The 26,307-nt window shown below is 35.3% G+C and overlaps 2 protein-coding genes across 3 annotated transcripts in view; one reads left to right on the top strand and one right to left on the bottom strand.

The window, feature by feature from the left end:
- Positions 1-26,307, bottom strand: part of LOC136808523 (rab GTPase-binding effector protein 1-like) — a 50,744-nt gene that overhangs the window by 1,697 nt on the left and 22,740 nt on the right. The window contains exons 1-18 of one of the 2 annotated variants that reach the window (XM_067065051.1): positions 23,050-23,162; positions 22,494-22,546; positions 21,841-21,960; positions 21,192-21,386; positions 19,406-19,692; positions 16,442-16,492; positions 16,244-16,291; positions 15,840-16,002; positions 15,036-15,388; positions 14,595-14,672; positions 12,754-12,889; positions 11,404-11,592; positions 10,579-10,712; positions 9,541-9,666; positions 9,005-9,085; positions 8,372-8,470; positions 7,736-7,774; positions 7,262-7,330 (exon numbers count right to left, since the gene is read on the bottom strand). In XM_067065051.1, the coding sequence (XP_066921152.1) occupies positions 7,262-7,330; positions 7,736-7,774; positions 8,372-8,470; positions 9,005-9,085; positions 9,541-9,666; positions 10,579-10,712; positions 11,404-11,592; positions 12,754-12,889; positions 14,595-14,672; positions 15,036-15,388; positions 15,840-16,002; positions 16,244-16,291; positions 16,442-16,492; positions 19,406-19,692; positions 21,192-21,386; positions 21,841-21,960; positions 22,494-22,503 (2,178 nt within the window). In that variant the 5' untranslated portion in view covers positions 22,504-22,546; positions 23,050-23,162. Of the gene's footprint in view, positions 1-7,261; positions 7,331-7,735; positions 7,775-8,371; positions 8,471-9,004; positions 9,086-9,540; positions 9,667-10,578; positions 10,713-11,403; positions 11,593-12,753; positions 12,890-14,594; positions 14,673-15,035; positions 15,389-15,839; positions 16,003-16,243; positions 16,292-16,441; positions 16,493-19,405; positions 19,693-21,191; positions 21,387-21,840; positions 21,961-22,493; positions 22,547-23,049; positions 23,163-26,307 lie in introns of those variants that run through there. The other variant, XM_067065050.1, reaches the window with a different exon arrangement.
- Positions 806-5,674, top strand: LOC136808524 (sialate O-acetylesterase-like). Its single transcript, XM_067065052.1, has 8 exons — positions 806-1,225; positions 1,728-1,918; positions 2,154-2,307; positions 3,058-3,238; positions 3,866-4,097; positions 4,366-4,602; positions 4,767-4,916; positions 5,364-5,674. The coding sequence occupies exons 1-8, from the start codon at positions 1,009-1,011 to the stop codon at positions 5,589-5,591; spliced, it is 1,590 nt and encodes a 529-aa protein (XP_066921153.1). The 5' UTR covers positions 806-1,008; the 3' UTR covers positions 5,592-5,674.

The raw sequence follows: 26,307 nt of genomic DNA, 5'->3' as shown, positions 1-26,307 counted from the left end.
TGCTTTACAGGCAGACCCTTATAAACCCTGGACCAAGCTATCTGCCATCTTTGATCGAAGTTTTTTAAAAGTTATACCCGTAAAGAAGCCCTTGCAATGTCCATGAGATCTCTTAAGATCAGTGTCTTCAAGACATAAATTAAAGATATAGCGATTGAAATCACACGCCGCAATAAGGCGGAAAAAAGAAAATCCTCAAAAGATTATTCTCAACACATTTGCGTTGCCCCAAGCTTTTTTTAACTAAATTCGCATTTAGTGAATCGATTTAGTGCTTATTATCGCACTTTTCTGAACCATACAGTCAAATCCGCAAAACCTACTCCACCTCCCTTGACTGCCACCATCCAACCCGCCCTGACCGCCCTGACCGCCATCCAAACCGCCCTTGTTGCCTAAAGTTTAAGCCAAGTCTTTTCTGTGGTGAAAGAAAATAAATTAAAAAAGAACGGGCAATTTTTCAAATTCAATTGCCCAATACAGTGTTGCAACAAACGTTTATAAATCTGGACGGGAATTTCAAAATAATAGAAAACTTTTTGATAAAAATTAGATTCTTCCATGGCTTACAATTTGGATGGAAATCTAAGTGAAAAGTCTCAACTGGACGGATTTCCGTCTATAGACGGGGAAGTTGCAACACTGCTTACTCTAAACCGGCGGTTCATAAAATCTTGTTTCTAATCACAAAAATCTCTCAACCTTCACCTGTTTAAATCTAAATACAAACATAGGCTGTATTGACTCAGAAAATAAATTGCAAATATTTTCAGTAAGATAACGATTGACCTTGTCGTTGTGTCATAATTTGAAGCCATTTTTCAATTTTTAATAACAATTGACGTTTCTCAAGTTACAGTTATTTATTGAAATCTCGCTTAAAATACAGTTCAGACCACGTTAACCAGTCATTTAAAGTTATCTTCGTCAAAAGGAACGACCTTATTATTTTTGGAAACTTAGAAATTCATTGTTTATATATTATTTTTAAACCTTGATTGCTAAGACATGTTGGTAGGTAACGTTCTGCGTTTAATCGTAATTTGCAGCCTATTACGGCAAATAAGGTGTGTATTCAGGTTAGCGTCGACCTATGGAAATCATATGGTTTTGCAAAGAGCACCACAACAAGCAACTATTTGGGGTTATAGTTTACAAGGTGCTAAAATCACGGTTTCCGTAGCTGGAACGAATACCGTACTCGGACAAACTGTGGTTAATACGGGTAAGTTGTACCACACATGTGATTTTCGATTACTCAGAGGAAATCAGGTTGGGCCAGTGTTCGATTCATCAAAGGGCAAGGCAATATTCCCAACAATTATTTTCTTTACAAAATGGAAAGTTTTTCCATTGCATGAATATTCAGCTCAGTCTTTTGAGTTTGCCTTTGATGTATAGTATCTGACCCCCGGCCAGATCAAAGTAGTTTTAAATTTCTAATGTTTAATGTCTTTAAAATTACATCTTCTATCCTTCTATCTCGGAGAATGTTTGTACTTGCCCATTATGCAAATTGTGGGAAACAGCTATTTTTTTAAAAGTTGGATTTTACTATTTAACAACCACGGCTGTAACTATTTAGGACATTAGGTTAGGTTCTGTCATTATTACCAACTGAAAATAAATTGATAATAAATAAATGTAACCTGAAGAATTTTCGTGATGTGTGGTATGACATTATAGCTCCAAATTTGTATTTAACATACCAATTTCCCATCTTATAGTCGGTCAAAATGGTGTGCCAACATGGCTAGTGAAATTGAATGCAGTTCCTGCAGGTGGTCCTTTCAATTTGGTGATCACTCAACATGGAGTCATTGGTGTTCCACCACAAGTGATTTACTTGTTGGATGTTTACTTTGGTGATGTATGGTTATGTAGTGGTCAAAGTAATATGGAAATGAATCTGTTCATGGTGTGTTTTATCTTCACGATAAGTGGTCAAAGTATGGTATTTCGTCCGGGGGGAGGGGTACTAACTAGGGTTGCGAGCTGGGGGATATGCACCGCTCGACTTTGGACCCTCGGACCCTTAGCGGGATTAAAAAGGAGGAAACAAAAATTGTGAATTTTACGAACCCTATATGGTCTAATCTGACCTATATCTAAAAATATAGAAATTATAATCCCATAAAACTGCTGTTTTTTAGGCTCATCGTAGGGCACAAGAAATACCTTTGGCCAATCATTTTCCAAGGATTCGATTGATGGCAGTCCAACGGCAAGGTTCAGCTATCCCGGTTGAAGAGATGAATGCTTCCAAATTGTGGTATAAACCTTCACCTTGGGCTCCCGCAAATGCAGGTCAATATCGTTTATTTGTATAACCTGTATACAACCTTCGCCTTGGGCTCCCGCAAATGCAGGACAATATCGTTATTTGTATAACCTGTATTCATGATATGCACCACTGCAATGACTTTATGAAATTATGAAACTTTTCTGTTTTTGTTCCACCAATACGTCACTTTTTCTATTGTTTAAGTGAGGAATTGAGTGGAAAATTTAAAAAGTTCTCAGAAGACTCTCCAGTAGTGCATATCATGAATAATCGTTAATTGTATATCAATTTTTGATATACGTAAGTCAGTCTATACTAGACGGTACGGCTTTTTTTCCACGTAGTAACGTCTATTCCACTTTAAGACTTTTTTCAAATGCTTAGAGCCGAGGTTCTTGGGCTCTAACACTGAACTTTACATATCCCTGGACCAAGCCCTATCCGCCATCATCAAAAATCGATCTAAATAGATCTAGCGCTCTCGATGCATTTACACCGCTATTGAGAAGGCATCTAGAAAACCAGCCAAGGGGTTTGATTTATTAAGTCGATAGCTTGTGGCTGTGGATATTTATGTACCAGAAAATTATAATAAAGAGTTTGACACAATATCTATGTTTCAAACTCAATCATCAGTGAAAATACTGGAAAATAAGGCGCAACACCAAATCTGGAGGAGAAAACAAAGGAACAAAAGTCGAAAACCATATTCTAAATTTCACCCTTCACTATCAAAAATGTCCAATCAGATATGATTGTTTTTGTTTCTATAGTAACTGTTGGTGGACAAGCTCCATATTCATACTTTTCGGCAATATGCTGGATGTACGCAAGACAGCTTTACGCGAGAATGGGTTCACAAGTACCCATTGGTTTGATTGAAACAGCCTTTGGAGGAAGTGCCATCGAGGCTTGGACAACGAAAGAAGCATTGGCAACGTGTGGTATAACTACGTAAGAGAAATCCAAAGAAACCATTTACACGTTTTCTTTTTATAAAAACATCCAAAATTTTCAAAGCGTTCCAATGTTCTTAACTTTTTTGAGTTTTTAGCCTAAAAAGGTTCTTAAAATGTTCTTATTTTTACCATTTTTTGAGTCTTTTTCTGCAATATTCTGAAAATTCATTTTTTTGGAGTCTGCAAAGCCCAAAGATTATTTTTTCAATTCGAAAAGGATCCCACGGAGATGATAAACTTCAAAAGTTTATGTTCTCCTCCATTCCACCCTGCGTTGACTTCCGGGGATCCTGGAAAGTATTTCACGTGTAAAAACTTTCGCGAGCAGAAATTTTTACGATTGCGATTTTTGGCCTTTCTCATTAAAGTGAATGTCTTTCGAAATTCTTTCGAGAAAATTTATGTACGAAGTTTGTACGCTTAATAGTAGCGCTTGAAACTGAAGTCTGTATCCCTTCTCATATGACTTATAATATTTAAACTTTTCAAAAACCGACTTTTCAGTCCAGATGAGATAGAGTTTTTATTTCTTTAGAAAAAGTAACAAAATTGTTTTATTTCTTGTTTAACAACCAACCAAATCAAATAAGAGCTTGTAAAAACTCCATCTCGTCCCTTTCAGCCCTGTAGATCAACAAGCGCAAAACCAGATTTCAGTCTTATGGAACTCGATGATTCACCCATTGTTAAAGATGTCTATCTATGGGGCACTGTGGTATCAGGGGGAATCGAATACACCACGAGCTGCACCTTATGCGTGCGAATTCACTAATATGATTAATAGCTGGAGAAGAGAATGGCATTCGCAAAGCCAGGGAACAACAAGAAAAGATTTCCCGTTCGGATTTGTTCAGGTACCAGTGTAGTAATTCGAACAAACAAAGAAAAAACTTGACATATTTTGGAGTCAAACTTAACAAGATCCCTCTTTTACCAAATGCTGGTTACACTTTTGTTCCAAATTATTTTATAGGTCGGTTCAAAACAGTCCTCCCCTGGAGAAGACAGCGAGAATATAGAGTCTGAAACACCAGTAATGAGTGAGTGAGTGAGTGAGTGAGTGAAAGATCGAGCGAACGAACGAACGAACGAGCGTTTAGTATTTTTTTCTTCATTCACAAGCTTTCTACGGTGGGTTCAAATCCAAATCATCCGTTTCTCAAAATGATGGCGCAGAATCTACCCGAGTTGCGTCGCCAACAAACGCTGGTCAGTCAAAAAGTTGCCAACACTTTCATGGCAGTGTCATTAGATTTGCCGGATGACGTCAATAACCCTTATGGTGCCATCCATCCAAGGTTCAAATTTGAAGTTTCAAGACGTTTGGTGGAAGGAGCCCTGGCAGTTGCTTATCAATTGGTAATCTCCTTTATTTCAGTATTTCGTGGTTTAGTTGGCGGTTATCATTTACCAGAATAGTCTATGGTCGATCGAAACGACTTGAATTTGAAAGGGAAAACTGCCTGAGAAACTTTGTGCAACTTTCTAAAATACAGGTCCCTTACTCAAAAATCTCTTTTCAGCCCACATATTGGAAAGGACCGATCGTAGAAAAGATCACCCTGGCAAAATTAACGACAGCAGGTCCTCTGAAATGGAATGTAAACGTTATATTCAAACCATTATCTGTGGCATCAACGGGAATCCTACTGAAACATCACTTAGGATTTGAGGTAAGTGTCATAGGTACCAATTGTGTGCTTGGAATACCTTTAAGGCCGGTCTCCACTTGCGCGCGCTTCAATCGCTCTTCTTCGAGCAAAGCTTCCACGCTATTGGTCAAAAGAAAAATGAAGCAACTCCATTGGTGCGACATGACGTAACGATCGCGCGCTTGAAAAAAAAGTTGAAATACATTCAACTTTTTTTTCGTGCGCGCGCTACATTTTTATGACGTAATCTTTTTTCCAAGCAAAAAGGATTGAAGCCAAAAAGTGCGATTGCAGCGCGCGCAAGTGGAGACCGGCCTTTAATCTAAAATAAAATTTAATTTTTTTGAAAATGAGGTATTGAAAACTTATCGTAACTCCAGTTTTCCGAGTTTCGTGGGCTGAAAAACACGACATGTGTAAAACAAACCTTAAAATGAATTTACAAAATATCTTTCTTTCTCTCTACAGATTAAATTTACCAACAAACGGACCAATCAGCTCATTTGGTTACCAGCGGAAGGCGCCCAATTGACGTCACACAATACAGTTTCGCTTATCACTACCTTGGATTCTAATCTATTTAGCATCACTGGTGTCAGATATAACTGGTCCAACCAGCCGTGCAAGCTGTGGGATTGTGCTGTCTACTCTAGCCTCATACCTGCACGTCCATTCATAATCAATGCACCGTTCTAAAGAAAATTCTCTTCTGTGGAAATATAATCTATAATTTAGATCTATAAATTTCTCTATTGAAAACATAATTCTTGTGAAATCTATATTTAGTCTTCGCTATTCCTTCTTTTATAGTTTCTTTCTTTATTAAAAAAATTAGAAAAAAAACACGAGAAGAATTTTATAGTTAAATTTAACATCTCCTTGAATACACTCACTTTCCAATCCGGGTTCTTTGTGTATCTGTAAATTACCCGGCTTTTACATTATTTGAAGTACACCTGAGGGATTTCAGAGTTAGATTATAACATCTCCTTGAATACACTCACTTGCCAATCCGGGTTCTTTGTGTATCTGTAAATTACCCGGCTTTTACATTATTTGAAGTACACCTGAGGGATCTCAGAGTTAGATTATAACATCTCCTTGAATACACTCACTTGCCAATCCGGGTTCTTTGTGTCTCTGTAAATTACCCGGCTTTTACATTATTTGAGTGTGAGTGTGCCATGTATTTTCTTTATTAGCACGATGCTTGATTACTGAGCGCACATGATAAGGAAAGAAAATAAAGCACAATTCACCGTATAAGCCCAATGACCTTTATATAACCTGGACCAAGTTTCTCAATCTTGGCCAAGCAAGATCTTTGATCGGAGTTTTTTGAAAAGTGGTACCCTAATGGCGGCACTACTCAATAGCGGTGTAAATGCATCGAGAGCGCTAGATCTACTTTCCCTCGAAAACTTTCGATAATCTAGCGCCGTTAGACGTTAATTTTTAACACTGCAATGGCTTCTTTACGGGTACCAATTCAAAAAAAACTTCGATCAAAGATGGCGGGTATAGCTTGGTCCAGGGATATGTAAAGGTCAGTGGGCTTGCGATCTACATATTAAAAACTATCAGACTATCAAGTTGAGACTCTTTCTCAGTTTTATCTCCTATGAATATATTAAAATATTATTATATTAGTAGTTTTTCTCCCTAATACTTAATATTTACTATTTCATTGCATAACTAGGACTTTGACAACCTACACAATTCGACCTATGTGATTTTTTATCTATATCATCTTATCCGAAGAACCTATCTTTCAGCGTCTTCTATATTAAGTTGCCCATTGATTTACTATTTCAATACTATGTAGCTTCCATTACTGACTTAGCTGTCCACTTCGTATCAGTTTGAATCGTAGAATTTTATATACATTACATATACATAAAATATTTCAAATTCTTGTAAGAAGAACCAATATACTTTTGGAGATCAAGAAATTAATGATAAAAAAAAAAAAAAAAAAAGAAAAAAAAAAAAGAGACATAATCTGACAGAATCCTATTTCTGGTTGTGAACCAAGTAGCCAGGTTAATCAAAAGGGTGTTTTGTGTTTAGCCTTATCTATGCTGTTACGTTCTAGCAAATTCACAGGCTAAGAGCTGCATAAATTTATGAGACCAAAAATCACGTCATAGAAATCGACACAAGAGCGAGTTTATATTTTTTTAAGAATTTGGAATAAACGCCCAGTTTTGACCCTTAAAATCGAGGATGATAAAAGCTGGTAAAATTGCTGATTTGCCATCGTTCTCAGTCGATCAGAATCTAGACAAGTCAGAAGCTAACCGTCTTCGTTTCAGAAAAACACAGATACATTAACTCGATAAGAAAGGGTTCGAATATCCTCTTACTTCAGTTTTGAGCTCTTCTTCGCGTTCAAAGGATAATTCTTCGCCGCTCGTGTTTTGATTCTGCGCAACCTGTAAGAAAGGTGAAAGAAAAAAATGTTTATTGGGCGTTTATTGAATTTATTGGATATTAAAAGTGGCGTTCATTCGAGGCGGTGTTTATTCGAGGGGTGTTTATTCGAGGGGTGTTTATTTGAGGGGGTTTTCATTTGAGGGGGCGTTTATTGAAAATTTGTCCTTTAAGGAAGGGTTTTTATTCGAGGGGCCGTTTAAAAGAAGGATGCGCTTATTCGAAGTAATACGGCATATTTTCATGAATGCTTACTGCCTGATATTTTGTTTAATTTTCTTAAAAACCATGCAAGATATGTTATATAAAATTACTCAAAAATCTTAATAATCTCGGAACAAGACTAAACAAATAATATTAAATAAGCAAACTCAGATATGTAAAAAGGAAAGAAACATGATGGCTACCTCAGCAAGTGCTCGATCCCTTTCTTCAGACATTGCTTTCTATGTAAAAAAGAAAGATAAATTTAGTAGGCCTACTAGTAGAGTGGATTCTTTCCCACAAGTAACGAGTCGCGAGTTGAAAAATAAAAACACGATTTCCGAGTTAAAAATATTACCAATTGCGAGCTGAAAACTGGGAATATGAAAATGAACAATAATATTTCAATTTGTGTGACATTTTTTCGTACTTCACTTGATTAAATTACTCGATTTTTCCTGCACCGGTAGATCTGGGCCTATGAGGGCCGTGATGGACCACTCGTATTTTAAGCGAGTGAATTTAGTTTCTTAAAATGCAACTCGTAACTCGAAACATGTGATCAGCCCTGTGCGTGGTTACTCGGAACTCGTGATTCTATCTAACTTAAAATTCAACTTGTAACTCGTAACTCATAATTCGTAACTTGTGAATATATAAATAGCGGGGTTCAACTACTAGTAGATAGACCCCTTTGTCAAGACATGCCAATCAATTTAAATCATTCCCAGGCTCCCCTTAATAAAATCATTCGTTTCTTGTAGAAGAAATTTCAAAAAAATATTCAAAATTCTGGATTCCATATTAAAAATTTCGACACTAGAAAAATAATTTCTTACGATTTCTTTAACGATATCATCTTGGAACCTTTTGAATTGTGAATGAAGTAAAGTGACTTGTTTATCCACCTCTTGTTGGTTGGTTTTGTATATATTGATCTGAAAGTAATCGAGACAACAAACCTAAGTCTTTTCTATTGTCGAGCAGAGGTGTTTTACCTGGTAAGTAGTGGTTTCACAGAGCTGAGACAGGCTATTCCATGAAATAGCTGTATAGGGAGGTGCTCGCATTTTTCACTGGACCACGACTTTAAGATTCGATTTTAAGACACCCCTGCATTTTAAAACCACAAACCCATCATCATAACATCATCATAACATCATCAAAGTCTTTCCCATGTTTTTATTTACATTATCGTCAACTTGAAAAATATGAGCAATCTGATTGGCTAAAAATGCGTACACAAATGCTGTATTTCATATTATACCGTACAAATACAAGACCGCGTTCAAAAAAGGGGCCTGGTAAGCGAGAGATCATATATTTTACACAATTTTATGATTAGAAATGCCTAAAGGCTCGGAAAATATAACAAAAATTCTGAACTCGGAAAATATATCCCATATTTGTACTTGGTATCGTGCGAAAACTATTACTTAGTGTACGCTTGAAGAATTGGCAGAAAAATTTACTTGAGATTTTGTGTCAACATCTACACTTTCAATACTTCTTTCCAGTGATGAAAATTTTTCTTTTTCTGAATCAAGATCACTCTAGAAATAGAAAAATAGAGGATTCAAATCTTTGTGTGGTAAAAATGAGAAAAGTTGAGAAAACCAATCGTGAGGAAAACTGGTGAATCGGTGTTCATTTTATAACTAAAGATCAAATTCTGACCCACCCTCTAGTGAAATTTGTGACTTTATGGCATTTAATAAAGAAGATATTTTAAAACACTATACAGAGCCCCTTTGTATTTCCCAAACAATGACAGTTGAGACAAAATAATCCACCGTATTTGTTGGAAGTAGACCTTCCGTACCGGCAATTTTTTCAAACAAGACAACCTGTACGGCACAAAACAAGAAGGCGAGAGAATGGTCTTGATCGATAAAATTGTCGCCACCTAACTGTGGTCTACTTTAGCAAGGCTGGCGGATTATTTTGCTTCAGCTAGAGACGAAATAGCTCTATCTAGTGTTTTATATAGGATTTATGTGATAGAAACCTGTAGAGTTTTGAGGTTGGTGACGAGAAGCGTTTCATTGTGTTTGACATCAAGCAAATCTTTTTGCACCAATTGTAATTGTTTCTCGTAATTCTGACACATCATACACGTGTTGTTGTAATAGTTCTAAGGTAGAAATATATTGTAAATTTTGTTTTTGTTGCTCATTTTTATTAGTCTATTTGAGGTTTCTTCCTCCTGGTGGTCTAGTGGTCTTTATTGCACGAGGTTAGGAACCTTTAGCGTTGTACGTTTTGTTTGTGTTACCTATACTCATTTTGTTTTATAAGCATACTTAGGCTCAATTTCGGTAAAAAATAAGCATAATGCTAAGCATATCTCCAAGCTGAAATGCAAAAAAATGGGTGCAGCTTTTCTAAAACGTTGGCCTTTTTTGGGTTACTTTTAAAGCTGTTTGAGCTTTTTTTACCGAAGATTTTCGCCTGCGGCGCTAAATTACAAAAAAAACTGTGTACCGACATTAAAATTCAAATTTTCAAGAACCCAAAGAAAATCAACAAATCAGAGTCTAAGCATATAAATAAGCATAAATTAAGGCTGAAAATCAGATTTTGCTGAGCATATTGAGTCTCGACCCGATTTTCCCGTATGCTTTAAAACAAAATGTGTGTATGGATGAAAAAATATTGTAAAAAACTCTGATCTGCATGATCTGTATTGATCTGCATAAAAAAGTCGGATTGTAAAACTCATATATTGAAACGTAAACTCATAAAGAACATATTGAAAGATTATTTTGAAGCAAATTGGAAGAAAGATAAAACATAAGGAGAACCCACAAGACAACAATCAACAGGGTCTTTTGAAACAAATCTGCATCGCATTGTATCATATGGGAAAGACGTTGGCTTCGATGGCCAACAAATTAAGAACATTTTCAGGCTTTGTGGACTCTTAAAAACACCACGCTAAGAACATCTGTAGGCTTAAAACTCCATAAGTTAAGAACGTCCGTAGGCAAAGTCAAAATTTTTTGAATGTTCTTATAAAAAAGTGTACAAACACAACGTATCTTACATCTGATGACATGGTGGACCATCCAGTCTCATTGAGCGATAATTTGGAATCCACTTCGTCCGTCAATAACGATCGATTGGTCGAATTGAAAGAAACGTCTCCTTGTGATAACGATTTCTCATGAAGTGAGTTGTCTGTAGAAGAAAATGAAAGTTCAAATAGGCCATTTCACGATCGAAAAAGGGATCATGGGTAATCAGGGCGTTGATCTTAAAATTTTGAAAGTTTTGGCGTCTTACCAACGGGAGGCCGTTATATTGGAGCGCAATCAGTCCTGATTACCCATGATTCATTTTGAGAATACAAATCAAATATTTCTAAAGCGTATTTCTAATGTAGGTTTTTCTTTTTTGGTAGTTGACAGTTTCAACACCCTCGTGTTGAAGAATAATATACTATCAACTTACTAACTCGAAACTAGCGACTAGCAACTTCCCGACTAAAAGTGTTCCCTTACCCTAAACATTAAGTGTCAAAGTCTGTTAAATGTGAGACAGACAGAACAGACGAGAACCCTATGAAAGATCGGGTTGCAATGAAAGTTCAAATAGGTGTATATTCATGGTCGAAATGAATCGTAGGTTATCGGGACCACCGATAGTTTGATAGCGACTTTTTGGTGTCTAAAAATGACCAATGATTCGTTTCGACCATGAAAAAGCTACTTTTAATGTAGTCAGTAATCTTTCAATTTCCCGAAGAATAGCAACTATCAATTTCCCAAATTGTGTTCCCTAACTCTAAACATTACAGTGTCAAAGTCTGTTAAGTGTGAGACTTTGAAATAAAGTAAAAACAAAATCCCCGGTCGGGTTGTGATCTTACCAGCTGACAACATTTGCCGCGTAGGGCTCAGTATATCACCACTGGAATTCGACTTTTTGAGTGGCTTTTTATTTTCATCAAGAAGACCACCATCTGCCACATCCACAACATCTGTTGTGCTTTGTGGTGGAGGTGTGAGCGGTTGTGGCCGTGGCGGAGTCGCTTTGTCGTCCTCGATTACTTCTTGTCCTGTGAGTAATGATTAAAAGTATAGATAGATGGAGTTAATAACCTATCATTACTCGGATAGTAAATTTATCTTGGAATTTAGACGGAACTTTTGACTGTTTTCACGAGGTTAATGTGTAGCAAGATCACGAGTTATAGAGGTTTGAGTTAAAGAGACTCACTGTAAGTAAAGTAAATAAGTTTGCGACTGCACTCGAGGGCGACCCGAAGGCTCCCTTTTCTCTAGTTGTCTACCCAAAGGTAGGGGAGGGCGCAACTCCTTCCCCTGGATTTCTTCACTTACCCTTGCTCTGTCTCTTTAGTTGCTAAGCATCAAGCAGAGAGGCATCAAGTACCATTTCGGGAATCTTTGGTATGACCCGGCTGGGGATCGAACCCACAATCTTGCGCACCGTAGCTGGATGCTCTACCTTCATGCTACGGTCGCTCGTCCTCACTATACTATGTTTTAAGAATAATATACTAAATTCTACTATACTATACCGGGTGACCCACGAAAAAGTTCAGACGTTTCCCGACGTCTTGAGGCCGAACAAATGTCCCAAAGTGCTTGGAATTTCGATATTTAGAAAGTAGATATCCTAACTTAAAATTTGAGCTATCACTTTTTAAATTTGACCGACTTGTTCTCTACTTATGAGCTTTTAAAGTCAAAATCCACTTTTCGGAAAATGTGAAAAACAAGTAAAGAAGGGGTATCAAATTTGGTATTTTTAGACGTTTTTGATATACAGTTTTTGAAAAAAATCTGAAAAATCTACAAAGGCGCCAATTTTTATAAAAACTAGTCTTGTTTTAAACAAAAATTACTTTTAAAGGTGTTTTTATTAATTATTAATGTCATAAAACTCGTTAAATAAGTCAATTTGTAAGTGATTTTCTAATTGATTGCATAATTTTAACATCTCTTTTTTACGTGTTTTTTACACTTTCCGAAAAGAGAATTTTGACTTTAAAAGCTCATAAGTAGAGAACAATTTGGGCAAATTTAAAAAGTGATAGCTCAAATTTTAAGTTAGGATATCTACTTTCTAAATATCAAAACTCCAAGCACTTTGGGACATTTGTTCGGCCTCAAGACGTCGGGAAACGTCTGAACTTTTTCGTGGGTCACCCGGTATAAGAATGTACACGAAAGATGACAAAACCTAATGAACAAACCTGTCTCATCGACGACAACATGGTGTTGTTGATATCGTTGTTTATTTTGTGCTCGGATCGCGCGATTCAAATCGTCCTCACTATCGCTATCGGATGACGAGGAAAGAACCAACGGCTTCTCTGTAGTCGCCATGTCCTGAAAAATGGAAATTGATTCGAATGGTGGTGAAAAAGATAACTACAGTAGACGAGGAAAGTCTTGTTTTCATCGTCATCTTCAAAACGAATGTTAGAATTTGATCTTTCAATCGATTAAATGGACATTGTCATGGACAGTGCTCGATACGTCTGCAGAGCTAAATATCAAAATTGATTTTTCTTTAAAAATCAAAACATACTACAGGTTGTTTGACGCTTACGCGATTGTAATGTAAACGGATCTTTATTCGATCTTTATTTATCCCAAATCAATTTTCCTATTCAATTTTCTTTCGGTATATACCGGCGAGCTTTCCAAACAAGCGATAAATCACTGAATGTTTACTACAGTACAGACTCTTGAACTATTGTTTGATGATAGCCACATTTCATATGTGCTTCAAATATTTTGAGTTTTTCATAATATGTAATATTAATATACGGAAAATATACGGAAAATTTGGAACGAGTGAAATATTTCTTTATTGTACGAGCAAATGTCTGATAACTGGTTTATCGGTGACCAAAAAAAAACACTTTTTGTGTAGGAAAAATGCGCAGGGCACTTTTGTAGTAAAGTGACGTTAGATTGCTTCTACCGCTACAATGCAACAACATCTTTTCGTCAATTTATATTTTGTACATGTAAAATACAAAATATATTATTATCCATATAGCGGTCATTAAGTAAGCCATTAAAGATTCGAACGGCGGGCGGTATTGAAAGGTTCTATTACTCAAATAGTCATACCCGCGCTGAGAAAACTAAGGCGTCGTGCTTCAGAGGGCTGAAATATCATTAACCGCCCTGGTTATAGGGCGATAACGTCATTTGCGGCCCGCTCGGAACTTTATTGAAGTCGTTGCATTGAAGCGGTGAGACTAAACCGACGTCAGAAAAAAACACTTTTTGGTCATTTGCGACCCGCTCGCAAGAGTATTCAAAACTTGTTGAAGTCATTGCATTGAAGCGAAAAGACTTGGCTGACGCTAGAAAAAAACGTTGTTTGAATTTCCAATATGGATAATAATAGTAATAGCGTTAAGCTTTCGTTCGTTGTTGTCATTAATTCTGCCCTTCCAGTTTGATTATTAGCCCTCTAGTGCCACCTGCGCCCTCCACTTCGCGTCTGGCCCAAATGACACTCTCGGGCTAATAATCAAACTGCGCGGGCAGAAAATAACAACAACGACCTCAAACTGAACGCTATTGTTATATTGTACAGGTTGCAGATAGTTTTTGAATCGCCGATAATATATTTTAAAGGGATTTTTGGAAGATGATCGTCATAAAGTTTTTAGTACTAGTTTCCCTATAATGAAATGATGCAAAAATGTTTATGTAAAAATATTGGCTCTTGAATCCTGGTTTTGGAAAACATGTTAAAGACGTTTCTTTATAAAAAAAAATATACAAGAACGTAAGTAAGGTTTAATGAGCAATATAAATATAACCAATCAGATTGCAGATATTTTTTGGATCGCCGATAAGTTATGAACATGTTAAGGCTTTGTTTACTCTAAAGCACCCAATTACTTGGGAAATTGCACAAAAATACTCAAAAGATGGTGAAGCAAAAACATTTTAAGAACATTTTTAGGCTTAAAACTCAAAAAAGCTAGGAACATCAGAAGACTTCGAAAAGTAATGATGTTCTCATAAAAAACGTGTGACACAAAGAAAGCTGACTGCAAGAAGTTACCTGCATGTATTCATTGAATTGTTTTGCTTGCGAAGCCGCTGGGAAAAGTGCGTTAAAAAAGCTTTCACCCATAGATGGCTTAAAAAAGAAAAAGATTAAAACTTAGCAAAAAATCCTAACCTATCAATCCAAACTAGTACAGGGAAACTGTTTAAGCTTTGATAATTCGGAGCTACGGAGCTGAGTCAACCTGTTTTGAGTAGCTCGCTACCAATTGAAACTGAAAATTCAGTTAAATCGAGTACAGTGGAATCTCCATGACTCGACCACGGGTAACAGAAATTTGTTTGAAATATGGAGATTTCGAGTAATGTAGATTTGTTTTTAAGGCAGTGTTTAATAATGGAGGGACTATGGAGGGACTAGAAAACTTGTTCGAGTTAAGGAAAAATTCGAGTTATAGAGTTTTGAGTAATGAAGACTCCACTCTAATATAGTAACCTGCTTTATATCGGATTTCTTTGTAGCTGGGCTTCTACTTGCTTTTTGAGCTAACGTCTCTTTTGAATTCGATTTCTTTCCTAGTGGGTCGAAATCTCCGAGCAGTTCATTTCTCGATTTCGTCTTGGGCGTTGTGTTCAATTTTGGCGTTTGTTGGGCGGATGGTTGAGATGCCTTGAACTGCCGAACTTCTTTCGAAACTTGTTCCAACTGCTGGGGCGTTAATAGTTTCTTTGTGTAATCCAGTTCAAAAGATAATTTGGTTTGCTGGTCCAGAAATTGCTCGTTAGCCAGTTTCCAAGTCTGCTTGAGTTCGCCGTGACTCATCTTTTCTTGCTCGAACAATCGACAGACTGAAAGAGTTTAGGAATCGAGATAAAAAAACAAAACAAAATAACCAATCAAGAATTATGCTTTTAAGATTGGCTAATTCAATCGAAGCTGCAAATTGTGTCTCTGTTGAAAAACCGTTTCTATCCGACTTAACAAAACAAAATAAAAATCTACTGTAGAAAGAAATAAAAACAAAAAAAAGTCAAAAATGTGACAATGGCCGGAAGCAAACAAGAACTTGTAGCATGCAAACACTAAGTATAAACCTTGAGTCTCATTAAATGGTATCGATCTAAAATACTATTGAAAAGCTCAGACGGGAAGGATACTTGCAACCTAAATCACAGAATTGCCAACTCGAACCCATGGCCCATGGTATTGAAGAAGGCAAAGCAGATATCTAAAATGAGCAACAATCTACTAAACCAAATGAGATAAAAAAAAGTTTGAAAACTTGTTCAAAAAGCATACCATTATGAAGTTCTCGTTTCAGTTTATCTGTGTCTTCTTGCAATACACCTTTTTGTGTGTTGAGAACAGCAACATACATTTCGAGATCAGTTCTTGCTGAGCGTTCAGAATCGACTACTTTTTTCATCTCTTGCATCTCTTGTTCCGTGATCGTTGTTGTTTGCTGTGGAAAAGGAGAGAAGAGAAAGAGAAGAGTTATGAGCTAGGCTAGGCCTTTAATAAAACGTTGTCAAAAACTTTCTACGACATATTTACAAAAAAAAAGACATCAAATTGGAACGATCTTCATCCATTATTACAAAAGCTTTGAAAATCTAAAAACATGGACGGGTTTCATGGCAAAAAATGTATAAGCTTTTGGAAGAAAAATTGGTTATGAGCTGATCGAGACTAGGGGGACTTACAGTATTTTTCTTGGCTTCTTCTAACTGCGACTTTAGTGATTGTATTTCCTGTAAAAAGAAAGAAAACAACGTATCAGTTCAGACGGGGCTAAAAAGCCTTTGTGATTTCAAAACTTCCCAGTAGGTTGAAGTAGTCACAGAGACTACTCAATCTATGACTTATTTTCTGAAAGAAAACGAATACATCAAGAAGCTTACCAATTCGAGTGGAGCCAAAATAGACTTCCATGCATCTACATCTTTCTGAACCTGAAAAACATTCCAATCACAACTGAATAAAATTTTCTTTACTGAATAAGAAAGAGAAGATTCCAAAAAGACAGAAGATAAAAATTGAAGTAGGAAAACCGCTGCAAAATCACAGAGATAAAAGAACAGAGCTAAAATTGGAGCATCACAAGAACACACAAACAAGCTAGATGCTGAATGGACCTACCTGATGATGAAAGTTAGAAAGCAATGCGAGGAGAAAAATGAAACAAGTGATACTTTTATGGGCCTACCTGGTTATGCATTTATCACATATATAATTGATATCTACATAAGCGTGACCATTAAACAATCATTCAGAACACAAATAGTGACGATCTATTAAAATTAGTCGTTTGTTTCTTATAGAAAAACAGGTTCAGAAACCAAAATTTCATGCTCTTGAAATATTCTTTCATATTGAAGACTTCGAGAGCAAAAAAACATCTCTTTTTAGCTGAAATTTACCCCAAATTTTTTTTCCAAGAATCGAGCACATTCGAGGGTTTATAGTTATGCATCTTTGTGCAAAAAATCATAAAGAATAAAAGAGCCAATCTCGAGAAAAGCTAATACCTAAGTAATTGATAGTGTGCTCATAAAAAAATATCGAATTTGGCCAGCTTTTCTATAAAAACATGTCTAAACACATATATTCTTTAAAAGTAAGCCCTCGTGAGCAAAAAAAACATCTATCTCATAAAAAAAATTGAGTAATTTGACTAAGAACATTGATGTATGCTTATTAATAGTGATTCTAATAGATAAACATGCGTTTTTTGAGCCAACTACAATTTTTTTGCAAAAATCTGCTTGAACCGTATTTTACCTATGATGGTACCTTACTTTCCTGCAAAATCAGAAAAAATTAATGATCCAATTTTTCACAAAGTCCAAAAAACCCATTTTTTAGCCGCTTTTTGGCCCAAATTTGCCCAAAATCTTTTTTGAAAATCGAACTCCGTCACATTCGAGGGTTTATAGTTATGCATCTTTGTTAAAAAAATCGTAAATAATGAAAGAGCCAATCTCGAGAAAAGCTAATACCTAGGTAATTGATAATGTACTTATAAAAAAATATCGAATTTGGCCAGTTATTTTATAAAAACACGCCAAGCAACCAAAATTTCATGTCGAAACACATATTCTTTAAAAGTAAGCCCTCCTGAGCAAAAATCTCATTAAAAAAATGAGTTATTTGACTAAGAACATTGATGTATGCTTATTAATAGTGATTCTTATAGATAAACATGCGTTTTTTGAGCCAATAAAATTTTTTTGCAAAAATTCGCTTAAGCCATCTTTTACCTACGATGGTACCCTACTTTCATGCAAAAAATCAGAAAAAATGAACGACCTAATTTTTCACAAAGTCCAAAAAACTCGTTTTTTAGCCGTTTTTTGGCCCAAATTTGCCCCTAAAAATTTTTTTTTGAAAATCGGGCTCCGTCACATTCGAGGGTTTATAGTTATGCATCTTTGTGCAAAAAATCAGAAAAAACTAACGAGCCAATCATGAGGAAAGCTAATAACAAACGAACGAACGAACGAACAGACGAACGGACAAAGGTTAATTTATAGGACCTCCACCGGGGTAGGTCCAAAAAAATTAGTCAGAGAATATAGCGAAAATGCATAATGCAATAAATTCATCATTGATTGTTGATGGAGGGAGAGGGAAAGGTTACAGAGAAAAAATAAATAGAAAGTTCTGGTCGCAAAAATCAGTTTTATTGACAATTGAATCATGCTTGATGGTGAATATTGTTATCAATAATGTTTTTGTGTGATAAACATAGAAATATAAAAGGAAAAAATCCAATGAAAATCTGCAAAAACGGCGATTTCCTGCATTTTCAACCGGAAAAATTGTTTTCTCAAAAATCGAACTCGGCCATGTTTTGAGCATTGCGAATACGCATCTTTCTGCAAAAAATCAGAAAAAACTAAGAATGAAAATCTTGAGAAATGTCAAAAAACCGGTTTTTCCGGCATATTTCCGGCAGGAAAATTGTTTTTTCTCGAAAATCAGGCTCCGTCACATTTTATGCATTGTCATTTTGCATCAGTGTGCAAAATTTCATAAAAAAATATAAAGTACAGCTTGAGAAATTCAAGAAATACTATCTTGCTGGCGAAAATAGGTTGTTCCGGCGATTTTTAAATAGTTCCGGCTTCAAAAATCAATTCTATTGAGAATTGAAACATACTTTATGGTGGGCATTGCTATTAATAATGTTTTTGAATAAAAAAACAACCAATTGTAAGGAAAAAGTCCAATGAAAATCTAGAAAAACGGCGTTTTCCGGTAAAAAAAAATTTTCAAAAATCGGACTCGGCCATGTTTTGGGCATTGTTAATACGCATCTTTGAGCAAAAAATCAGAAAAAACTAATGATAAGATCTTGAGAAAATACCAAAAAAACAGTTTTTCCGGCATATTTCCGGCATTTTCGGCCGGAAAATCTTTTCCTTTCACGAAAATCGGGCTCCGTCACATTTTAGTCATTTCCATTTTGCACCTTTGTGTCAAAAATTAGAAACAACTAATGAGCCAATCTCGAGAAAAGCTGGTAACAAACGAACGAACGAACGGACGGACGGACGAACACAAGTTAATTTATAGGACCTCCACCGGGGAACCCGGAGGTAGGTCCAAAAAGAGCTACTTTTATGAACAAAAATTCTTTTTAATTTGTACTTTTAATATGTCATGGGCAAGCTTCTAGGCTCTATCTCCATTTCACCCTTGATTCAAATCACAAGTCATTCAAAGCTGAGGGTTGTTCTCGGGAATTACTTTTTTGCAATTTTCGAGTTTAAATTACTCTAATGATAAGAGTGTTTTGCTTACAAAAGATAAACCCACTTGAGTTTAAAAACTTTAAAAAATATATCTTAAATATTACAAACCAGTTGTTGAGAGACATCAAGGGATTGGTCTTTAGTTGTGGTAGTGCCATCCTGTTTCAGTTTGGGTGGTGGTCCTGCACTGCTGACTTTCTTAATGAATGTGTTGGAGAGAGAAGACATCAAACTTTGTTGTTCTTGGTTTTCTACTAATGAAGCTATTGTTGAATCCAGCGTTTTGTTATCGTTATTTTTGAGTTTATTTTCTAATTGTTTGATGGTTTCAATGAGTTTGTTTCTTTCATCTTCGTACTGGTTCGCCAGGCGTGCTTGGTTTTCTTTTGCATGTTCTGTGAGAACGAGAAAAAAAGAAAGAAATAATTCGTAGAAATAGTGTACACTTTTTAGAGATTTCAGAATTTTTGCTAATGATTGTTTACAGTATTTTAGCCTGTCTTAGCTTGTTTTTATTTCAATTTTAGATTAGTAAAACTAATGATGGAACCTTAGAGTTTCGAAATATATCTTGAAAAATTAAAAGTTGTTGGCTTCAAATGCACTTAACTTCAAATGTCACCATGTTTTTATCCTTAAAATTACGTAGAAATGTCGTTGCTGTTTATAAGGGTTTTTAGCCCTTTCATTTTAAAGTACTTCGATCTGTAGACTGGATCTATGCTTGCCTTATGTAACTGTGGTTGCCTTATGTAACCTAATGTCTGTCTGTCTGTCTGTCTGTCTGTCTGTCTGTCTGTCTGTCTGTCTGTCTGTCTGTCTGTCTGTCTGTCTGTCTGTCTGTCTGTCTGTCTGTCTGTCTGTCTGTCTGTCTGTCTGTCTGTCTGTCTGTCTGTCTGTCTGTCCGGCTTTTTGTGTTTGTTTCACTGTTTAAGATGAATAAGCCTGTTGGCTGAAAACATACTTAAGTATTTCAAACAGGTATAGTTCAGAAACAAAAACAACCGCTACTTTTGAAAATCTTTAGATAATCATTCCACTTTTGAAAGAGTCTTCTTAACAGATACATTCAAAAGATACCATAAATTTTGTTGTAATAATAACAACATTGTAGACATTTTAACTTAGATACTTATAAGTATCAAGGAATCTTGAGCTTTGTTGATATTATAGATCTACTTGTTGATTTTATTTTTGAAACTAAAGTACTTATGCACGATTAGAATGTGCACATAAACATCGAGTTACAGATATTACATAACAAATTTTCCTAATCGATACTCGTAACTTCAAATCTGGCTTCTTATCATCTACAATCAGTATGTTTTTATCACGAAGTTTATAGAATTATTTCCGACGACAAAATCTCTAAATTTTCGATATCAAGGGAGCTTTGGTGCTACATAGAGGATAAAAATCTAATTGTTTAGCCAAAGCAACAATTTAATCCAATCCGTAGAAATACTTCCAAAACCGTCACACGAAATCTTTCCTCCTCTGATGTAAACTAAAACTCTCTCCCTCAAACTAAAAAAATTCCTATATTTTAGTTTTGTACGTAAGGATAGTTATTGTAACACCCCTGTGTCATAGACCCGCTAAGACCCCAGCCCCACTGGAAGATTTGGCTAAAAATTCGTCCGCGGTCGGAAACTACCTTGGAATTTCGGCCCCACTGGGAAATTAACTTTGATTTCATCCCCACTCGAAATTCAATTTTTAAAAATTGCACTCTAAAACAATCCCCACTGGATTTTTCAATTCATTAGAACAATAAAATTTCTATCCCCATTGGAATTTCAATAGGAATTTATATCCCCAATGAGTAAAAAAGTTTCATGGGGTGTGGGGGCTGTGAGTCAGGGGTGTAGTTGTGTGTTTTGAAATAAAATACCTTGGTAAATATGTTGCAGTGATGCAATTTCTTCTTGGTGTGAATTGATCATAGATTGTGATTGTTCCTCACTGCTTAGTTGAGCAGCAATACGAATCCCCTCATTCTCTGACTTCAAATCCTCATTTTTTTTGGTCAAATCCTTGGTTTGGATTTCTAACTGTTTGACAACCTCCTTTTCATTCTTCAACTTGCCTTGGTACAATAACAAAATACATATTATAAAATAGAAAAACATTAAAACAATGAAATATTATTGTTGACAAAAAACATTGTCTTACATACATTTTTGAAAGCATTGGGAAATCGAAGTTCTTTACTTAGAGCATATTGGATATAAAAAAAAAACAAGAGAAGATACAAGATAAATCTAGAGAATATTACATACAGGTCAAAACAAAATTTAGTACCATTAGTGAATTAATTTTCACATGGACTTTTGTTTTGCGAATAAAAGGTGATTAAGTTTCTTTTGTACCTAATTTCTTTCATTTTCCTAGGGTTTTTTTTGCAAAAATGCTGATCTTAAATTTTTTGCAAAGACTAAATTTCGCAAAAATGGCCCAAATTTGCGAAAATTGCTAAAATTAAACCACATAAATTTAATCCACTAGGTATGAAAAAGCAAATAAAGGATATAAAAAAGTACCTTCCACATCTAAATACAATTGACGAAATTGCGCCCTTTTTTGACCAAAGTCACGTTCCATTTGGTTCTTCTCCAAGACAAGAGCTTCATATTTGGTCTTGTATTCATCTGCAGTGACAGCTATGAGAGAGGAGGAATTGTTTAGCAAAAACTTAAAATTATTATACTAGAAGTTTATGTTTAATTTGAAGAGTACTGTCAGTCTAGATGTGAGAAAATAATCTATAACTAAGGCTGGAATTAAATGTTGGTTTGACGTCACCTGAACTTGATTGAGCTTTCCATTTAAAATTACCTAAATGTAAACAGACTGTTGATTTTCATTTTCAGATAGGGCGTTTAGTTTTTCTCTAATTATAAACTACTAGTTTGATGCATGTCGTGATCAATTCGAAAAGCACGTTATTGCATTTTTTTTCAGTCCAGCCTAATTCACTCCAGGCTCTGAAATTATTTTGGTGCATGTTTGCACTAAAAGCGGGTCCCAATACCCCTAAAATAGAAACTTTAAGTTGAAGTGTGTATAATTTCATCCCAATGAGACTCAACAAGGCTCATAGCTGGCCAAAAGGTTTTATCATGACACTCAAATTCAGAGATACAAGGTATATACCTATCTTTCATTTTTAGCTTACGAAATAGTAAAAACATACCAGTAGCCATTTTGATGGATATTGTCCTAGTTCATCTTGGTTGATTCTATGTACTGAAAAAAGAAAGATATAAGCTACATGCTGAATGGACCTACCTAATGATGAAAGTTAGATAGCAATAAATAAAAATAAAAACAATCAATCAGAAAACATAGGGTTTAGCAAAAACGCATTAAATTTCAACATTGATTTGATGATGGGGGGAGAGGGAAGGGTAGTAGAGAAAAAAGAAATAGTAAGTTTCGGTTGCAAAAATCAGTTTTATTGACAATTGAATCATGCTTCTTGATGGTAGGCATTGTTATCAATAATGTTTTTGTGTGAAGAAAACAAAGAAATATTAGGAAAAAGTCCAATGAAAATTTGCAAAAACTGCGATTTCTGGCATATTGCTGGCATTTTCGGCCTGAAAAACATTTCTCTCCAAAATCGGACTCGGCCATGTTATGGGCATTGCTAATTATGCATCTTTGTGCAAGAAATAGGAAAAAAATACTGTATGTAAAATACGTATGGTCTGCTCATGAAGGTGATAAACAAGTTCGAGAGTCAATACCTTTTATTATATCCCGAAATATCATCCAAAGCAAACAGCTGTTTGGTTGCTTTGGGAATGAGATGATTAATATTATGTGTATCGTTTAATACTCAAAATGATAGAATCTGAATGAAAAGACATTATATTTTTACAAGTATATTGAAACATAATAGCCTGTCATGAAAAATTTAGAGAAACTTGATAATATAAGGACATTACCCCAAAATTCTAGGGGCTGCCAATAAAATCAATCGATAAATTTAAAAAAGAATACCATGCTACAATAAGGAAACTTGTATCAATCATTTTTAAAACCACTTCAAACATGAAGATTTTAAGAGAAGAAACCTTTAAAGGAATGTTCACAAAATATCGGCCCGAAAATGTATTCTTATGAATCCACTTTATCATTTTTAGCTTAACTGGTTTTACATCAGTTGAAACTATTTCAAATCACATTTTAAAAAGGATTCAAATTCTTCAAAATCAACATAACAGCCTCTTTCTCTTCTTATAGATAGTTACATATTGATGTTTTTTGGTTTGCTTCTTAGATGGTACATCAAAGAAAAGCCACTTTGAATGCAGCCAAGATTCTAAGCTAAAAGTATCATTTTGACTTAAAGATGTATACTGTGAGAAAGCGGAAAACGCTAGTGTGGGTTGGATGAGATCGAACGATAGGTGAAGACATGATGTTATAAAAAGACTGAATATATTTGACAATGAAGACATACTATCCAAATAATACCAAACTTTATTTTAGCTGATCTGGATTATGCCAATATCCTAGTTAGATGAATATGAAGATTCATTGTTGTCTTGTCGATGGTCAGGCTTCAACTGCCCTTGCTGGAGAGAATGGACTCTCAAAACCACATGGCACAAGGAGGAGAGCTCACTCGGCCCAATCTCCCAGCAAGGAACTCAAAGGAGAAGTGCACTGGGGGTCAGTAGAGATCTAGACTAGCCACATGTTCAAACAATGATCTCTACTGTCAGGGCAAGATGGTAGACCCAGCTATAATATATATTATACAAACATATTATCCATGTACCATATAATATACATTATCCTATAACATATAACAATCATGATATCAAATCATAATATCACCTTAGTTCTGCTTCCTTACAATGCTATTAGCTTAGTTGCAAACAAACTTGGCAAAAACATGCCCGCCTTTCCATGCAAATTATCGTTATAATTGCGAGAGAAAATACTAGAATCTGATTGGATGCAATATAATGATTCACAACAAGAGTTGTTTGCAATCAGGCCTTTGTATAAGTGTACTGAAAACTCAGTGAATAGAGGTTAAAGACATCACGTCTGACATAGTGATTACAACCATTAAATACTATCAACTTTGCTGCAACAACAGCTGCTTTAATTAAGAGCCAGTTTTTAAGAATGTGGCAGTTTGGGCAGTTTGGGGCAGGTGCTACAGGTTTATTATGTGATAGATAGCTGTCTTCAGCAAGGAAAATTCAACAAAAACTCAAGCTAGCTTCCCGATCCTAAATAACATATATTTCACCCACAAATCAAAAACAATAAACAATGCATACAATTTTGAGCAGATCTGAGCAGATATAAAACACTATATAAAACATTATATTCCGGTAGTAACTATTCAAACTAATTAAACTGTATTTTTACCGTTATTTACCAATTCTTAATCAAACTTTGTTGCCTACGCTAGCTCTAATCTAAAGCTCCAAAACAGTAGTAACATGAAAACCAGAATATTCTTCAATGGGAATGAAAACTATGAAGTGCACTCACAAACATCACCTTCACAGATCTAACTAAATTAATAATGGCACAGTTAACATCAGTTGGGTGTTTAAGATAATAAAAATGGCAATTATTGCCCTTTTCGGAAATTATTGCAGAAAACGGCAGTTTTTGAAAACGTTTTATTGGATTTTTAAAACTGATTTTTTCAAATTTTTGTTGCTCTACAATAACATTTAAAAGTTCCAAAATAATAAGATCCTGCGTCGATGCTGAAACACAGCCAGAAAGAAAAACATATAACCCTATGTTGTAAGTTTGTTTACATATGACTCGATTTTTCTATATGCATTTCCGACAAACGCCAGTTGAAAACAAAACTAAACCGTACACAGTGGGTCTACTAATTGCTAGGGTATCAAATACAACGTGTTCAATAATAAAATCAATTTTTTTTTCCAAAACCGGCAATAAATGCCGAAATTTGCTGAAATTGGCAATTTTCATTTATATATTTACTTTTTTTACTTTTCTGCTGGTTCAGCATTTCATACATTGAGAAAATTGCCAAAATGAGCAATAATTGCCGTTTTTATCTTAAACACCCAATACTAATCAATTGACAATCAAACAAAGGATTTTCTGACAAAAACCTTGTAAAACTTTCAAACAACTTCTCTCAAAATGATCTGTCACAGACGAGTTCTACCATTTTGCAAGGTTTGAGGATTGCTGAGTCGAGAAAAGGCCATCTTCTCACTGTTGAAAAGATTTTTAATCCGTCAATAATTTTCTCAAGCAAAGAGTGGAGCGGTTCAGATAGTTCCCACGGATCATCAGTGGATAGTATTCAATCATCATCATCCCTATATTTTCATTTTTGGAATTTTTGCAAAAAAAGAAAATATGCAAAAGTTGTATTTTTACTGCTTTTTTACACCTACTAAATTTGAATGAAAGATCTTAACTGTGCGGCGTTTTTTTGCAAACTTCAAAAAACAGATTTTTGTCCTGATATTATTGTGGGACTTCAGCTTAAGTGCTTGCGTGCAGCATTGGGTTCAAAGTCCAAATATGTGTTTCCTGTAAATTTTATATGAAGAGATAAGGTTATACTGTATTATGTCCAACTGAAATCAAATCCAGTCAGTCAAACTCAAAATCTAGTTGGTCAAACTCAAATTCCTCTCGGTCATTCAGTTGTCATAACTTTTCAACAAGATCATATTTTCTAACCTAAGAAGCTAGCTTTTGAAAGTTATCGTAAGTTGGTCTAATATCGACATCCCTCGTCTAATTCCCACACCCTTCTTTAGGGAAAGGAATAATATGAAAACTTGAATCACTGATTGAAAAAGGATTATTCCTCTCTGACCACTAAGCAAAGAAAAACAGTTTCAACCTTTCTATGAATTTCAGCTGATAAAAAGGGTGTCGGAATTAGAGGAGGGGTGTCGACATTAGACCAAATTATGGTACACAGAAAGCTATTATAATAGATAAAATCAAGGTAATAGATAAAACTAAGGAGTGAC

This window comes from Clytia hemisphaerica, unplaced genomic scaffold (genome assembly GCF_902728285.1).
Source record: "Clytia hemisphaerica strain Z4C2 unplaced genomic scaffold, Clytia hemisphaerica genome assembly, whole genome shotgun sequence".
Classification (NCBI taxonomy): Eukaryota; Metazoa; Cnidaria; class Hydrozoa; order Leptothecata; family Clytiidae; genus Clytia; species Clytia hemisphaerica.
This window is presented reverse-complemented; position numbering and strand designations above follow the sequence as displayed.

What these genes read in the sequence shown, in the direction of transcription:
- LOC136808524 (XM_067065052.1), top strand. Translation starts at nt 1,009, where the DNA reads ATGTTGGTAGGTAACGTTCTGCGTTTAATCGTAATTTGCAGCCTATTA. An exon ending in GCAACGTGTGGTATAACTAC is followed by an intron (nt 3,239 to 3,865) that starts GTAAGAGAAATC and finishes CGTCCCTTTCAG; the next exon opens with CCCTGTAGATCAACAAGCGC. An exon ending in TCCCGTTCGGATTTGTTCAG is followed by an intron (nt 4,098 to 4,365) that starts GTACCAGTGTAG and finishes TTCATTCACAAG; the next exon opens with CTTTCTACGGTGGGTTCAAA.